Genomic DNA, 17,562 nt, shown 5'->3' with positions numbered 1-17,562 from the left:
TCATACATGTACTAAAGTACATTTTGAATTCCGGACTTTTACTTGTAACAGAGTATTTCTATATATTCAGTATTGATACTTTTACTTAAAGGAGTAGTTCACCACTTTTCAACCTGTCTTAACTCTTTGAGTGCCAGCGCCCTCTAGGGGCCAAAGAATGCCAGCGCATCTCTCATAGGCGAGCGCTTTAGCTTCCAGGACTTCAGCTTCCAGGACCTCACGTGCTCACGTTCATGCACGGCATGGAAATGTCCCGGATGAAGATGCTAACAGAATGGCTATTCCCATTTTGTCATCTAAAAGATCATTTTTGGGCGATTTCGCCGTAAATAAACCTCGCGCCGCTTTCCTAAAACACAAAAAAGAGATATAAGCCTTTAAAGATGCGGTCTTTCATTGGATTAGGCGGAGATTGGCGATTGCGTTCGCAAATTACGGCCGGCCGGGACGTTGTTAGCTTTCGGCTAGTAGCTACAAAAATCAGGCCAGGCTTCAGAAGGCCTCTTATCATTTTATTCATTTAATTAAATAAAGCCGAACTACTTCGGGATCGGCACACTCGTGTACTCATCGGAAGCGGCGCCGAACATCAGGTGAACATTGGGGAGCTCAAAAATGTATTTTAAACCATTTTTAATGGAATATATCGTCGGACAGAGTAGAACGGCTAGCTGGCTAGCGGCTAGCGAGCCAGGACCACCCACGACTCTACAAGCAGCTCGGGGTAAGTGAATTAATAAAAAAAAGATTGTATTGGATTGAAATAAAGCCGAACTAGTTCGGGATCGGCACCAGATGAGTTAATAGGTCCTCACTAATGTTCATGATAAAATATCACAATTTTTTTCTACTCAGTCCAAGTCTCCTAGGAGAGCTGTGGGAAGTTCAGAATCCATCGCCTTGTGACATCATCATTTTCCCAAAAAAAAAAAATCAATATTTTTGAAAAAAATATTTAGATTTTTATTATCGCGAGAACAATGGCTTCCACTTTAAAATTGCAACTTTTCAGGAATAGAAAGCCTGCAGTTTCTATAAGCTGGATTGGCAATCGATGATGTCACAAGACAATGGGTTTCTGACCTGCCCACAGCCCTCCTCTGAGAAAAAAAAAAAAAGAAAAGAAAGAAAAGCAATTTTTGAGTGAGGACCAATTATATGAACATAGGTTGAAAAGTGGTGGAGTGCCCCTTTAAGGTAAAATATGTGAGTACTTTTTCCAACACTGACTGCCATGTATTTGGCTAGCGTCCTGACTCGGCCCTTGTCTTTTTGTCTTGAAATAGTAGGTCTGTCATCTGTGGAATGTAATCTTTCACAGTCTGACTCTGGGCCAGCAGCTAAATCGGGGGTGTCAAACTCATTTTAGGTTGTGGGCCCGCATTGGGAAAAACGTGACATTGTGTGGGTCGGATCATCCTGTCTGTGTGTGCTTTTGTTCGTTCACCCAAAACTGAAAGGCTTTAATACCGTCTTACACATATCAAATTTGTTGTTGTTTCTCCCTAATTTTGTTGTTATGCCAATCCCCACACACATTGCTGTGTGTTGTCACTGCTGTTGTATCCTACTGGCTCACCTGCCAGTGAGGAGCCCCCACCGGGAGGACATAGAAGCTTGTGACCTTACTCCTCCCACCCAACATTCCCTGCTGACAGGTGCCGACCTCAGCCCGGAGGGATTACGTGTAGTGACAAATATCACCCATCCCTGGCTTCCCTCCCCCAAACACTGACTACTCACTCGATAAAACCGTCGCACCGCGTTGCATTCAAGCCACCAGACTCCGCAGTGGTGGACATTTTTACCACTGCACCACCAGAATCGCCTCATTCAAGTTTAAATGCTTTTGTTCCCAACGCGGACGCACAAAACCTGATGGGTAACATTCTTGGGACTGAGGTCAGGTCTAAGGTTTTAGGCTACTACTTATTTATTTCGCGTTTCATACTTTGGGAGAGTGTTTTCTGCTGGTGTTTCAGTCCGAGTATATCAAAGGGTGCGTTCGGAAATGCGCACCGGGTGTGTGCTCAGTGTAGTGAGTGCCTAAACCTAACCCTAATCCTAACCCTAACCTCAGTAATAACCCTTTGATACACTCGGACTGAAACACCAGCAGAAAACACTGTCCCTTCATACTTTGTCAGGTGTGTATGGGAGCTTTCTGCCTGCAGTGTCCAAGCATGCAACAGCCTTTCATGGGGCCTGTGGTGCACCGTGTGTTCTATGACGCAGCGAGTGCAATCATTTAGCCTCCAAATGATAGTCTGCAGATTAACCGCCTTCAACCCGGCATCCCTATCTTGATTTGTAGATTGGTTATTCCTGGGAAAGAGATTTGGTGTAGTGTGAAGTGAACTCTGTGAACTCAGGTTCTCTTTTACAAAGTATAGAACAGGGGTCTTCAACAGGGGGTCCTCAGAGTCACTATAGGGACTCCTCCAAATGTTTGTGTGATAGAAACCTTTTTTTCCTCCTTTTTTATATAAACCACTTGAACCCTAGTGTCCTTATTCTGAGAACTTTTGCCAAAAAAATAGCAGCTCAACAACGCCTCGCAGCGCGAGGCGTTGTGAGCTTGTAGATCGGCTATTATCGGTAAAGAGGTTTGGTGTAGAGGGGAAAAAGAGCAGACCAAGTACAGAGTGAAAGGTCAAGTTTATTAAGTAGTGACAGTTCCAGTGGTTAAATATCTGAAAACACAAATTGACATGAATCCAAAATATACTGATGATTGTGCTGTCAAAAGATGAAACTACGTGGAATCTAGTGGGGCTAAGAAGAGGCGAATTAGACAGATGAAAAGGGGGGTATTATTCTGTGTGTGTGGGGTGGCTGGGTGGGAGGCTGGCACACAGACCTGTCTATTAATATCTATTTGTTGGCCACCGTTCAAACTCGTACAAATTGACTTCCCTCCCTTCCTCCCTCTCTCCTCTGCTACACACCGTTCGTCTGTCTGACTCTCTGATCTCCATCTCATTCCATTCCTGGGATGGCAGACATGGTGATCATAGCTGAGCGACAAGGAACACCTACTATGTGGGTGCTGTTGAGACATGCCACGGATTGAGTACACACACTCGCGCACGCCCGCCCGCCCGCGCACGCACGCACACACACACACACACACACACACACACACACACACACACACACACACACACACACACACACACACACACACACACACACACACACACACACACACACACACACACACACACACACACACACAGACACACACACACACACACACACACACACACACACACACACACACACTCTATCTAGCAGCTTTCAGTAATAGAATTGAAAAGTGAATGTAACTTTGTATAGTTACGTTTTTTTAGTGTCCTATAATACTGTGAGTACGGGATGGGTCTTGGGACAACATGAAAACAAATGTATTGATTGTATGAATGATTGCCTGATTCTGTGAATGAATGAATGAATGAATGAATGAACTCACTCACACACACACACACACACACACACACACACACACACACACACACACACATAAATGTGACACGTGCGAGCATAGACAGTCACATATCTATCTGTGTCGGCATTCTTGCTGGAGTAGACAGGTCAGGATTATTGCAACACAGATATAGACACATAGCCATGCATACAGTATACAAAGAGCAGGAGATTTACGCACTCATGGATAATGAAGGGGGAGTCAGTCTGGGAACTGTGTAGGTGTTATTGCCTCTGCCTTGCTGTGTTGGTTCTACTCTCCCCTTCCCCTTTTCTGTCCCCTGGTTCCCAAACCATTTAGTCATAATCGTCATAATCGTTTCCATGTTGAAAATCTTTCATATATTTTCAAACATTTAAACAATTGTGGAAATAGACGATCTACAAGCTCACAATGCGTCGCATCTATCAATGTTCTTTTTAAGTATAAAGTTGTCAAATATGTCAGTAATTTCTTTGTATATTTAGGTCATGTGTCAAATCTGTGTGTGTGTACAACACACACAGATTGCTGTTGTACAAAATGTACAACAGCAATTATTTGAATGACAATTATTCGTCATGTAAAATGTCATAATCGTGACAGCCCTACTCACAGTAAATGAACAGTGGGGATTTTGCCATGCAGCGGGGCTGATCCCACTATTTGGCCTTGTCCTCCATTATCAAGGGGACATTTCCTCTAATCTCTTCATGGCCTTCAGTGGCCCTGTTTGTCTGCACCTCGCCAGTGGCTCCATCTGTCCAATCTAACACAGCAGTGCTTTTCACTGGAAAATGTATTTATTTGTATGCTTATTTGACTGGTACAATACAAAAAAACAATTTATAAAGTTGTAAAAAACCATGAATATTGCATTGTACAGTATATGGGGTTCATAGCCGAGACTAATTTGCAACGCAGGCGAAGTCCCTGATTCAATCCAAATTGGAACAAAATATTCCTCTATTAAAGTTGTTCTTTGTTCCCAGCTTCAGAGTTGGTGCGTAATCCGAATGATTCGATTAAGTATTTGTTCCCGATAATTAATAATCTGAAATGGATTACATCTACTAAATAGCCAACTCAACCCACCCGGGGGTTGGCCTGAACAGCATGGAACCTGCGTGTGCGTGTGTGTGTGTGTGTGTGTGTGTGTGTGTGTGTGTGTGTGTGTGTGTGTGTGTGTGTGTGTGTGTGTGTGTGTGTGTGTGTGTGTGTACGTACGTACGTACGTGCGTGTATGTGTTGGGACTGGGTGGGGGTATGCTCAAATAAACAAAAGAAAGGCAAAGCTGCAGTGAACTAAAACACTAAAACCCCTCCCCAATCCCGGTCTCAGCCCTAGAGAATTTAATAGGAAGCATATTGTGGAGAAGCCGCCTCTTCCTCTTTTCCCCCCTCTCTCTCTCTCTCTCTCTCTCTCTCTCTCTCTCTCATTCCTCTGGTCTCCTTCTCCTGTGATAATTAGTAGTGAGGTACTACAGAGGATTGAAAGAAAGAGAGAGTGAGAGAGAGAGAGAAAGGCCTAAAGAAATCCTCTTTTCCACTCCAGTGGGGTAACTACAGTGAAGCCTCCATCATGGCTCCCAGCTGTCACACCGTGCCCTCAAGTAGTTGCACACAGGGACGCGCAGAGAATGTTATACAGAGGCAGGGGCTGGAGTTTCCAAAAGGGCCTTTTGGTGGAAGCACCGAAAATAGCAGACCTCCAAGCTCGCAGCGCGACACCAACGCGTCGCAGCGCGACACGTTGTGAGCTTGGAGGTCGGCTATTTTCGGTGTGTGAAACCACACTGAACTAAGCATAACCAAGTCAATACTGGAGATGTGGCGTAACAGCCGGGATTTCTACACAGAGAGGAAAATTCTTTCAACATGAGATGCTGCATTCAAGTTCAGGAGAGTTTTGACAAGGCAATTCGCTCTTGAATGCTGTCTTCAGGTATGGCATGGAAAGAGGGCATTTGGATTTCTTTCACCATAGTAAAAACTGCATTCATGGTCTGGAAAGGGCAGTTTTTACAGACAGGGGCTCAAGCCCCCTTTGATATCTATGGTTGCACCAGTGGAGCCGGACTCGAGATGAGACCTTTCTGTGGTTCCGTCCGCTTCCCTCCCCCCTGTATCAATCAGCTTAGTACACTTAAAAAGAATCCAGCCAAAGCGAGCAAACCTATAGCTCAGGGGGGGAAATACACGTATTGTCTCTTTCAAGCAGCAGACAAGCACGAGAATCTGGTGCAGAAAAGAAAAGAAAAGCTGTAAACAGGACACCATGGAATCGGAGACTCCCTGTGCGCTGTAACAGGAAAAGCGATGGTCTGCTAACGCGGCCGCGGGGTGACACGCTGTGAACTTCACCACCCACTCTAAAAGATCAGTGGTTCCCAAACATTTTAGCTCAGGACCCGAAAGAGAAATTAGACACAAACTAGTGAAAATAGCAGATCTACAAGCTCACTGATCTGCTATTTTCACTACTTTTGTGTTTTATTTTATTCATGAACATTTTTGGAATTGTTTATAATTGATGAAAAGTTGAGAGACCCTTTAGGATTTGTTTTTATCTTAATAAGTTAATATATATATTTTTTCCTTTTTTTTTAGATAAAAAAAACCCCGAAAAAGTCCCAACTTTTCATCAATTAAAAACAATTCCAACATTGTATATATACATAGTATATAATTTATGTAGGAAATGAAAAACGTATATTTACTCGGACAACAGTGTTGGTAGATCAGCTATTTTCAGTGCTCAACAGCACCGTAGCGATAATAATCAGGCTTCACGGAGCACCAGAGCTGTCTGTCACATTGAGTTTGGGCTTCCATTGATAGGAGCAGGGGCGTCACAAGGGGGGGGAAAGTGGGACTGAGTTACTAGGGCCCAAGGTGGAGGGGCCTGGAATTATTTTATACTTTAGCTATTGAAAAATAGCAGATCTACAAGCTCACAGCGCGGCACCGAGTGCCGCGCTGCAAGCTTGTAGATCTGCTATTTTTGAAAAGTCGTGAGAATGTGTGCAAATCTTTGAATATATGTATTTTTTTAAGCGAACATTTGTAACTCAAATTTTGTTTCTGGGGGGGTCCTTGGAACTAAATATTTTGAGATGGGGGTCCGTGGCCAAATACATAATCATTTTGGGGGTCCTTCACATGAAAAGGTTTGACCACCACTGACATAGAAACATATAGGCTTTTCAAAAAACCTTAGAAGGATTTGAAATATTCAAAGACTTGCAAAAAATGTTCACGATTTTAAAAAAATAGCAGATCTACAAGCTCGCAGCGCGGCACTCGGTGCCGCGCTGTGAGCTTGTATATCTGCTATTTTTCAATAGTTAAAGCAGCCAGGCCAGGGCACAGAATTTGGTGCGACACCCCTGGATGGGAGCTCATCTTTATTCGCCTCCATGCCTCCAACATCTGCTCCCTCCCTCCCTCCCTCCCTCCCTCCCGGGGATCATTAACCCCTTCACTCCCCCCACGGGGAGGAGGAACTCCAGGGAAACAATGACTAAACAATGACATTGCAAACGGCGGAGGAAAGAAAGCGCATGTTCAGTGTGTTTGAGCGTTGTGGTCGAGAGTTGTTGTTTTAGCGACGTATAAGGTAGAGTGGGTGGTGAAGTTGTGTTTTGTGTGTTTTTCTTTTTTTACTGGCTGTTTGTGTCTGGGGTGGAGGGGTTAGTGGGGTCAAGGTCAAGTGTTAATAACCAAGCACACACACACATGCACGCACGCACGCACACGCGCGCGCACACACACACACACACACACACACAAGCCATTTCAATGACTATTCACACCTTCTCTAATTTACACGTTGAAATGTGAGCACACTTTTTTACGTTCCATAGCGTAACCCACACACACACACACACGCACGCACGCACACACACACACACACACGCACACACACGCACACACACACACACACACACACACACACACACACACACACACACACACACACAGGTTTGCAATTGCTACTTTGTGGGGACATTACACATAGTCTACTATCTTTGTGGGGACATTCCATTCATTTTAACCCTAACCCTAACCCTAACCCTTAACCTAACCCCTAAAGACCTTGTGGGGACGTATTAATTTGTCCCCACACGTTTTTTTCCCTGGATTGTACTATCTTTGTGGGGACATGAGGTCCCCACAAAGATAGCTTTGCAAGCCCCCACACACACACACACACACACACACACACACACACACACACACACACACACACACACACACACACACACACACACACACACACACACACACACACACACACACACACACACAGAGTTTGCACACTGAGTAAACCTAGAGATGAAAAGTATCACGGTAGCAGCAGTGAATAACAATGACTTGAGCCAAAAATACTTCCTACAAGGTTGGGTTCTATCTGAAACCATGTGTGTTATAGAATCTTTCCCTTGGGTGTTCGGCGACACAGAAAGAAAGGAATAGGTAGTAGAGAGGAACAGGATACCTTTGTAGTTTTGTAACTGACCTCAGTCTGTATAGTGTATCTCCACAAGTTCTGCCTCTCGCATAATGTGCATTTACACGTGTTTCTGTGGCTATTGGGGTTTTGTGTGTGTGTTTGTGCGCATGCGCGTCAGTGCCTACTACACTCCCTACTCACTACAGTGGAGGGAGAACTTGGTTACGCACAGCGAAACACAAGCCCACGGTCCCACATACCGCAAGACCCCAACGAGGTCAGGTTTCTTCCAAAAGCTGTCATAGCTCAGCCTCCGTCTTCATTAAGCCCGATTTATACTCGATGTTGCTCGCTGAAAATAGCCCATCTACAATCCATGATCAGGGACGTGCAGAGAATGTTAACTTTTTTGGTGCCATGATTTTTGAGCGGTGGTCACACCGTCTCCATAGCGTGGCCGTGTGTGTAGGAATGTTAGTTTGTATGTGGGTGGGTCTGTATGTAGCCTCAAGCCTGTGTAGTACCTTTTCTGACCACACATGTTAAGGGAGGGGCGCTGTTGTCCAGGCCCCACACACACACACACACACACACACACACACACACACACACACACACACACACACACACACACACGGGGGGGGGGGGGGGGGGGGGAGAACCACCGCTCAGTTCACACGGGTGTGATTTTTTCTCTTCAATGTCCCACGATGCCATGGTCTCCATAGACTTCCATGTAATTTATAGTGCACGGATCGTGCACGCCCATGCCTAGATGATGCACCACGTGTGTGCCCACTGTTCACAGCTTTCAAACAAAAAAATCCGCTTGGAAATCCGTTCAGGCATTCATGATTTATCAGCCATTATGTTTTCTTCAGATGTAAACAAACATGGCTGCCATGTTTGAAAGAATGGGTTGGTATGGGGGTTAAACATGCAATTTCGCGATCGCGATCATGCCTAACACATTTCTGGAGGTCCAAAAAACATTTCTTCAAAAACGGCCTAAACTCGGGAAACTCGGGGTTGGCACCATATGTGTTAAGAGAGGCAGGGGCTGAAATTTCTAAAGGGCCTTTTGGTGGAAATATCGAAAATAGCAGACCTCCAGACCACCGCACTGTGAGCTTGGAGGACGGCTATTTTCGGTGCGTGACACCACACTGAACAAAGCCTAATCAAGTGAATACTGGAGATGTGGCGTAACTGCATGGATTTCTACACAGAGAGGGCAATTCTGTCAACGTAAGACGCTGCATTCAAGTTCAGGAGAGTTTGAACTTCCTGAACTTGAACGATCACCGTGATCGTGAACGAAACGATTCGTTCACTGAAATGAACGGGATTGCCCATCACTAACCATTACTATCATTGCTGTGTTTCTTCTTCTCCCAAACAGAAACTTCAGACCTTTCAGAGCCTCAGCTGCCAATCAAGACTGCCTCCTCCCTCCCTCTGGAGCACCGGCCAATCAGATTCAGACTTCACCTCCGTGTCCGACCTGCGATTGGATCCCCGGCAGGAGACCAAGCGGAAGGAGGAGGAGGAGGAGGAGGATTCCTCCTTTGAGGAGCTGGACAGCGACTCTGCATGCAGCATGGACTCCAGGCCCGGGTCCCCTGCGGCGGGCGTAGCGGACGCCCACAAGCGCACCCTCTGGAAGGGTGACTGTGGGACGCAGAGGGACATTTTCCAGCTGGGCGGAGAGCTGGACCTCGACCAGATCGAGAGGAATTGAACCGTTCATATGTTGGGGACTAAAAAAGGGGACTAAAAAAGGGACATGAGAATGTTTTCAGGAAACGGAGGTACATCACGACAGGAGTGTCTCAAAACAACAACTGTTTGTGTGTTTGTGTGCGTGTGTATGTGTGTGTGCGTGCGTGTTGGGGGGGGTATGACCAAAAGCATGGAAACACAGACTGAAGGAAGGAGAAAATGTTATGGAAACGTTGAAAGGGACCGTTGTTGGGAATGACAACAAGGAAAGTGACGTACCGGATGAGTTAAGGACAAAGTATGTTGGACGTTGGACTGGGATGTGTAAACCTCTTTGGATTATGTCTTAATGACACACAGTTGCCTTGAACAGTCTCGTTGTTTGTCTGAATCAAAGAGCGCGAGGGCTTCGCTAGCTTTCATTTTGGATAGTTGGCTTAACTCAGGAGAGGGGAAAGCAAGGGATATAGTCTTAAGAGAACCTCAAAACCCCCCCTCTCTCTTTTCAACCTGAGGACCTTTCCAAAGTCAACTAACCTTTGGGTCATAGTACTGTAGCAGTAGCTGTAGCTGGGCAGTTCTATATTTGGCCCATAAGTTTTTGTTTTTGTTTCTTAGTTTGCTTTTTGTTTATGTGAAAGAGAGGACATGAAGGACACGGAGAGACAGAGGGGTAAGCGATAGTAAAGAGTCATAGAGCGTTCTCACAGAGCACACCCCCTTGACCCTGGTATTCATGTTGTGTACAAGCGAGAAGAGATGCCGACACTGCGTTGCTGAATTTAAATAAGCTTTAAGATTTTGGATAATGACCCACAATGCCTTCTGTTGGACAACTTGGCTCTCTTACTTCACCTCAGAAAATCTAGCCTGAACCGAAGCCAACTTTTTCTCTAGTTTCTTAATATGCAAACAAAATGTATATTTTGAATAAACACTGAATCTCAAGTTTTCAGTTCTAATATCAATGTATATTTTTCTAAGTGTTTTTTTATTACCTTTTTGTGAAGGAGCAAGAAAACAAGGCCTTTCTGTCAACAGAATAGACATGAAATAAATGCAAACTCCAGACGCTTGTCTTGTTTTGTTTTAGCACGGCTAATTAACATTTGGCAGTCCTCTTGAAAGTTTTTATGCCTTTAATCACAACACAATGATGGCAGCAGAAAATACATGACACATCAAAAGCGTGAATAAGAGAAGTTTCCAGATGCTCTTGGGCTGTTTCGCAATACACGCTCAGTCCAGTCACATTAGAGAGGCAATTCACAGGAGCTCACTCGTTCAACGGTCAATTGTGTCCAATAGCCCCTAGATGTTTTTGTTATGTGCCTTGACTGTTTACTAAACTGGAAATTGGCATTTCACTTCAAGAGTTGCTATGCAATCTATTTATTTCTCTCTATGGATGCAGCCAGTTAGGTAAACATCCCAGTGCTCCGTGATACTTTTACATCTCCCAACGGCACCAAACTAAATAGCAGGAAGTCTAGTGGTGGAATATCCCCAGCCCATAGCCATGATGACCTTCTAGTGAGTCTAAAAGGATGTGATGTCAGGAGTATTTTGTCCTGGATCCTGGACAACAGCAGGCAGACAGACGGACACATCCCCTCTATTCCTCTCGGGGATTTCCTATCATGTGTCTGTCCAAGTCGCTGTGACATACTAGTACTAGTACTGTTCTGTAACCATCTGCAGTTGCCAGACAACCAACCAATAAGGATTTTTCGATGACTTGACATTGAGTTTGCATAATTAATTGATAAACAGTTAAAATTTGACATTTTAAAGTACAGTACGGTATTGTCTTTTCCCAGTATAGCAAGTTCTTACAAGCAGACTTAAAGACTATTAGTAGCAGACTGCTATAGACTCTTGGCTAAGGGCTTGATTGTGAGCTTGTAGTTAGGCTATTTTCGATGTGAGACATCGGCACACCACTAAGTATAAATCCGGCTTTATAGTCCACATTGTCATGATTACTTGCCTCAGAGGAAGCTGACTGCTGAAATGAAGTGATAGAACAGACTGTTTTTCCATCACGGGGAGAAGCGTGTTTACCTCCAAAACAGGATGTTCCAACCAGCCGCGGCCTTTCCTTCAATCGTATAGCCTTGAAGGAAGGTGATATCTCAACCCTGAGGTGTTAGCTTACACATGGGAACACATAAGACACAAGTTTACTCTCGTTTAAAGGCCTTGAAATTGACACTGACTGTGCCATATTGGTATAAACACAAAACCAGGCCTGGAAATACCCGTATTTTTGTCTGCCTCTCTCCTTGCCCTTTCCAACGAGAGGGGGTCTCTGTCTTGTTCTAGGTGTCAGAATAAGAGCGTGTTGGAGTTGGAACCTCCATGTCCTGCCACTTCAGTGCCGTTAAAGACTGGAATGCTCACCCGGATAGATGCCAAAATCTGAGAGTCAAACGGAAGTAATTTACCTGCATTGCTGCACTTTTCTTTCTCTCTCTTCCTATTATTGTTGTGTCTATGAATGACAACAACCAAAACAAACAGATCTAGTTTGATCAATAAAAAGGGAATGAAAGGGACAAGGAGAAAAGGGAGAAACCGCTGAACACTGACCACAGATAGAAAGGCTCAGACCGTCTGTTAACAGCTCTCTTCTCTAACTCGGGGGTTTTCAACAGGGGGTCCGGGACCCCTTGGTGGTCCTCAGAGTTACTAAAGGGGGTCCTCCAAATCCTTGTGTGATAGAAACCTTTTTTCTCCTTTTTTATATTAACCACTTGAACCCTAGTGTCCTTATTCTGAGAACTTTAGCCAAAAATAGCAGATCTACAAGCTCACAACGCCTCGCAACGCTGAAAACGTTGAAGACCCCAGCTCTAACTGGACACAAAAAGCTCGGAACAACATCATGTTTCCCACTACACGCAGAGGTCAGTGAACCATGCACACACACACACACACACACACACACACACACACACACACACACACACACACACACACACACACACACACACACACACACACAAGCTTCCTCTCTGGCAGGAAGTGGCAGACTGAGTGGGAACGAGAGTTAAAAATCTAAGGTAAATCAAACACTCCTACTCAAAACGGGTGCCCCTGCACTATAAATAGGTTGGCATTGTAGTCGAGACTGCCGAAAGCAGAGATTGGCGTGATGGAGTGAGGAGGAAGGGACGCACTGCAAAACACACCACAGCATCCTCACTGTGTGGCCTCGATTACACGCGAGCGAGAGAGAGAGAGAGGCTCCTGTTCCACTGAACGTAGGGATTTTACGCAGTCAGCAAAAGACTTGAGCTCCTTTTTAAGAGCATCGGAGCAGCTGTATACCGTCTGTGACATTTTTATACGCCTTTTAATGAGCCCTGTAACGGGCGTCAGATTACAGATAGTCGTTTTGCTACTGAACGCTAGCTTGAGTGGGAATCATTGATTTTTTTGCTTTGGTTTGGACCAGAGCTGTGGGGGGGAAAGGACCAAATGTCAACCACGCCATATGTCATTAACGTGGGCTCTGATTCACTGAGAGTATAATTGTGTTTTGTCATGTTGCTTTTACATTACAGTGTGTGTGTGTGTGTGTGTGTGTGTGTGTGTGTGTGTGTGTGTGTGTGTGTGTGTGTGTGTGTGTGTGTGTGTGTGTGTGTGTGTGTGCGTGCGCGTGCGTGTGTTGTGTGTGCGCTAGCAGACACCTATCTCAGTTGGGCAGGTGGCTGCAGTGTCACATGTCACTGATTGACTAGCTGTTCACTCAAAGGTCAATGGGATCGACCGGTGACGCTCTGCACTCTGTCGCCGTGGTTTCTGCTAATCTCTCCACCTCTCAGCTTAATTGACCATATTCACACAGTAGCCATTTTGCTCAGACAACGCACAGGAAGAGGGGAAACCTCACCCACCACATAATGTGATGTCATAGGCCTAGAATTATTGACTGCATTAACTGTTGAAAAATAGCAGATATACAAGCTCACAGCGCGGCACCGAGTGCCGCGCTGCGAGCTTGTAGATCTGCTATTTTTGAAAAAAAAGTCGTGAAAATGTGTGCAAATCTTTGAATATATGTATTTTTAGAGCGAAGGTTTGTAACTCAAATTTTGCTTCTGGGTGGTCCCTGGAACTAGATATTTTGAGGTCCTTGGCCAAATAAATATCAGTTTGGGGGTCCTTCACATGAAAAGGTTTGAGAACCACTGACATAATAGTCTCTCAAGAACAGACTAACTGAGCTCCAGTTAAGTGAAAAGGACCTTTTCTTTGACGATGGCTGGCCAGATTGCTGACATAGAAACTTTTCAAAAAGTAGAAGGATTCAAAAGACACTTATAGAATCGGGTCAAAATTCAAATTTTCACGATTTTTCAAAAATAGCAGATCTACAGGCTCGCAGCGCGGCACTCGGTGCCGCGCTGTGAGCTTGTATATCTGCTATTTTTCAATAGTTAAAGCATAAAATAATGATACACAAAATGTGTACCCGTTCTAAATGGGTTAATGATGTGCTATGGATGGACTCAGTGGGTTTTGTTATATGAATTATCAGTCGCAAAGCATTTATCTACACTACAGTACGAGCTCAGAATGTATTGTCTTCACTTAATACGTACGCAAAGAGCAGCTGAGGTGAACTTTTCAGGAATCAAGAAAAATGGGCTTCTATTCATTGATGACTATCTATTGAAATTGCACAAAGGGTTTTGACCTAGTTCAATGAATTCTAGCGCCATCATACTTAACTCATTTGCTGCCATTTAACAATACCTTCGTACTCTCATATGCCCCTGTCTCCATAGACTTCCATGTAATTCATAGTGCACGGATCATGCACACCCATGCCTAGATAATGCACCACGTGTGTCCACATTGCTCAAGGCTTTCAAACAAAAAAATCCGAATGGAAATCCGTTCAGGCATTCATGAGATAGCAGCCATTATGTTTTCCTAAAATGTAAACAAAGATGGCTGCCATGTTTGAAAGATGGGGTTGATATGGGGGTTAAACATGCAATTTCGCGATTGCTATCATGCCTACTACATTTTTGGGGATTTTTTCTTATTTTTTATTTTTTTCAAAAACAGGAAATTCTCGGGTTCCTCGGGCATGGCAGGGCCGTACAGCGGGATTTTTTCGGGCTCCTCGGCCATAGCAGCAAATGAGTTAAGATAGATAATTATCTGAAAAAAAACAATAAAGACCAAATTTGGAATGAGGAGGTTTTCACTCAATGGCAGCAAATTAGGCCACACTTTAAACATTACTTCCCAATTTTCTCTCCTCCATCAACGGTAGAACACTGACAGACACTCAAGGTTCTTGTTTCTCAAATGCGGTTCACATCATTACTCTGCGTAAACACTTGGAAGTGTTCGTTAGTGTGGGGACATGGACCAGGTGACATTTGTGTGTCAACATCATTAATTAGTGCACTCTTGGTGCTAAATGGGAAAGCACATTTAAACGGCGACTGTCTCATCTCATCTCACGTTTGTAGCTGTCAGCCAGGATCAGAGAGAGGCGAGGAGAAGGGAGAGGGGTGGAGGAGGAGGGTGAGAAAGTGATGCTGGGAGATAAGCAGCAGTTGAGCGGTACGGTTTGTTGATTCAACCGAGATAAACGCCTGCAAATCTAGACTTCATGTTCTGTTCTACCAGCGGTAATAAATCATACTCTGTGAGTTTTTTACGAGGAGCAGATGGAGACGTTGTCTGGCATTAATGATCTCCACGGTGTGCACGTACGGCAGCTCGGTGGAATCAAGTGTTTCTCAAAGTGTCAATTGCCGCTGGCCATGCGGCTCATTTACACCTAGCAACAAGGTTATATGACAAAGTATAAATTAGGCTTTAATAAGGGGTTCTTCAATTACACTGAGAAGACAAGAGTCATGTAAGAAGTATTTGACAAAAGAACTTCTGCTGCCAGGCATTTACAACATTAAGGCCACCCAGACACATCATTCGGTGCACATCTGTGGGAACTGGCATCAGTGTGTGTGTGTGTGTGTGTGTGTGTGTGTGTGTGTGTGTGTGTGTGTGTGTGTGTGTGTGTGTGTGTGTGTGTGTGTGTGTGTGTGTGTGTGTGTGTGTGTGTGTGTGTGTGTGTGTGCGTGCATTAGAGGAACAAGGGGAGAGTAGAGCATCTCACAGTTAGTGGAAGGACACGTGCTGAGAGAGAGAGAGAGGAAACACATGCCCTGTGTGTTTTTCCCATAAATCCTCTTTCTTCGGTGCACAAAGGGGAACACGCACAGCAGACTGGCTGTTCATTTGCTACATACACACAGTGATGACTGAGAGGCAAACAATGGTGGACGGAAATAGACATGTTCTGGCAGTCCGCTGGTCCACGTCCATCCATCACACATTAGTCACATCTGGGTCGACTGGTGCTCTTTCTGGTCCCAATCCAGCGTGACTGCTCTCTCGTGAATCACAACAACACACTGGCAGCCTTGTGTTGGAAATCCAAGTCAAAGAGACTGCAGAACACAGAGAGAGTAAGCAGTTTAAGAAGGCTAGATGAATCTGCTGTTTCACAACAAATTGGGTCGACTTGACAGCTGCAGCGTCAATATCAGTATCAGTTTGTAACAAACTGAAAAGAGGTGTTGTTGCCTGTCTCTGTAGGACATAGCAGTGGGAATATTTAATAGGCTCTATGCATATACGCCATTTTGTTCTACTTCCGGGTGTCTTTCGGCTTCCTTCACAGGTGTTAGTGATGATACTAATTAAGGTTTGATTTATTGTACAGTGGTTCTTTAATTTCAAGGACCCCCATAACTGTACAAATGGAATCAACAAATGGAATCAAATGGACCCTTACGGGTCCATTTGCTTCCATTTGTACACTGTCAGAGTTACACACCTGTATGGGGACATTTAGAACCCACTCAAGGACACTTTGAGACCCACTGGTGTAGCAGAGTGTTTCCAGTGAGCCAACATGCACAATATCAGCACCCTGACTCTGTTTGACCAGAACAGACCGTAACAGACCCCCTTCATTAGTATCATCGGTAACACCTGTGAAGGAAGTCGAAAGATACCCGGAAGTAGAACAAAATGGCGTATATGCATAGAGCCTATTATGATATACTAGTAAGACGCCTCAGGGCGACAAGCGACCTCGCCCGGCCATCTGGCCAGTGATATATATCGGACCAGTTACCCATATATGGAGATATGCTGGTGAGAGCCCAAACATGCTTACTCAGTTATTCGTTATGTGAAAGTCCTATGATGTCTATGACATCTGACATCATACCCTTTTATGCCCATACATGGAGATCCCTGTCTGTAGAACCAGCCACAAAGATATGAGCTGTATTGGCCATCTGTCTTACTCTTTCCCATAAATGGATTCTGTTAGTGTGGTATGTGGCCTCCATATATGGACATTCCCATAAGAAGTCCTGTTAGATATGGGCTTATTATTGATGACATCAGAGAACTCCATATATGGGCATAAAAGGGATTATGTTAGTGTGATATCACAGTGAAGCAAGAGCGTGATGTCAGAGCGGCAATCCTATGCTGTTAGAGTGGTTCCCTTGGCATCACAGTGATGTCAGAGCATGATGTCAGAGCGGCAAACCCATAGACCGTGAAAATGTACACGTCCGTCCGGACGGACGGACGGACATCTACGGACAAGCTGTGACAGTTCTGATAGTAAACTGCGACCTATGGTCGCAACTACATTTAATACGTTTTATGGACATGATTAACCAGGCTCCTGGATGGCTTGATTCTAGGCTGATTCTCAATTCTAAAACAATTGATATAAACAATTTTGCAAATATCTATGGGAAAAAGGAATGGACTTTTTTTTGGTGGCACCAGAAAACCACACCCACTTATGTTCCCTATTACAGTACATTGCATGTGAGTTCTGAAACACCATTGCAATGGA

General features: G+C 44.6%; 1 protein-coding gene across 1 annotated transcript in view; it reads left to right on the top strand.

Moving 5' to 3' along the window:
- Positions 1 to 10,660, top strand: part of LOC308296929 (protein FAM53B-like) — a 43,690-nt gene extending 33,030 nt beyond the window's left edge. Inside the window, exon 5 of the mRNA XM_080740284.1 lies at positions 9,325 to 10,660. Within this exon, the coding sequence (XP_080596410.1) occupies positions 9,325 to 9,663 (339 nt within the window). The 3' untranslated portion in view covers positions 9,664 to 10,660. The remainder of the gene's footprint in view (positions 1 to 9,324) is intronic.
- Positions 10,661 to 17,562: the final 6,902 nt, after the last annotated feature.

The sequence above is a fragment of the Nannobrachium achirus genome (genome assembly GCF_963921795.1).
Source record: "Nannobrachium achirus genome assembly, chromosome: 13".
In the NCBI taxonomy this organism is placed as follows: domain Eukaryota; kingdom Metazoa; phylum Chordata; class Actinopteri; order Myctophiformes; family Myctophidae; genus Nannobrachium; species Nannobrachium achirus.
The sequence above is the reverse complement of the archived record's forward strand: the minus strand, read 5'-3'. Positions and strand labels throughout refer to the sequence as shown.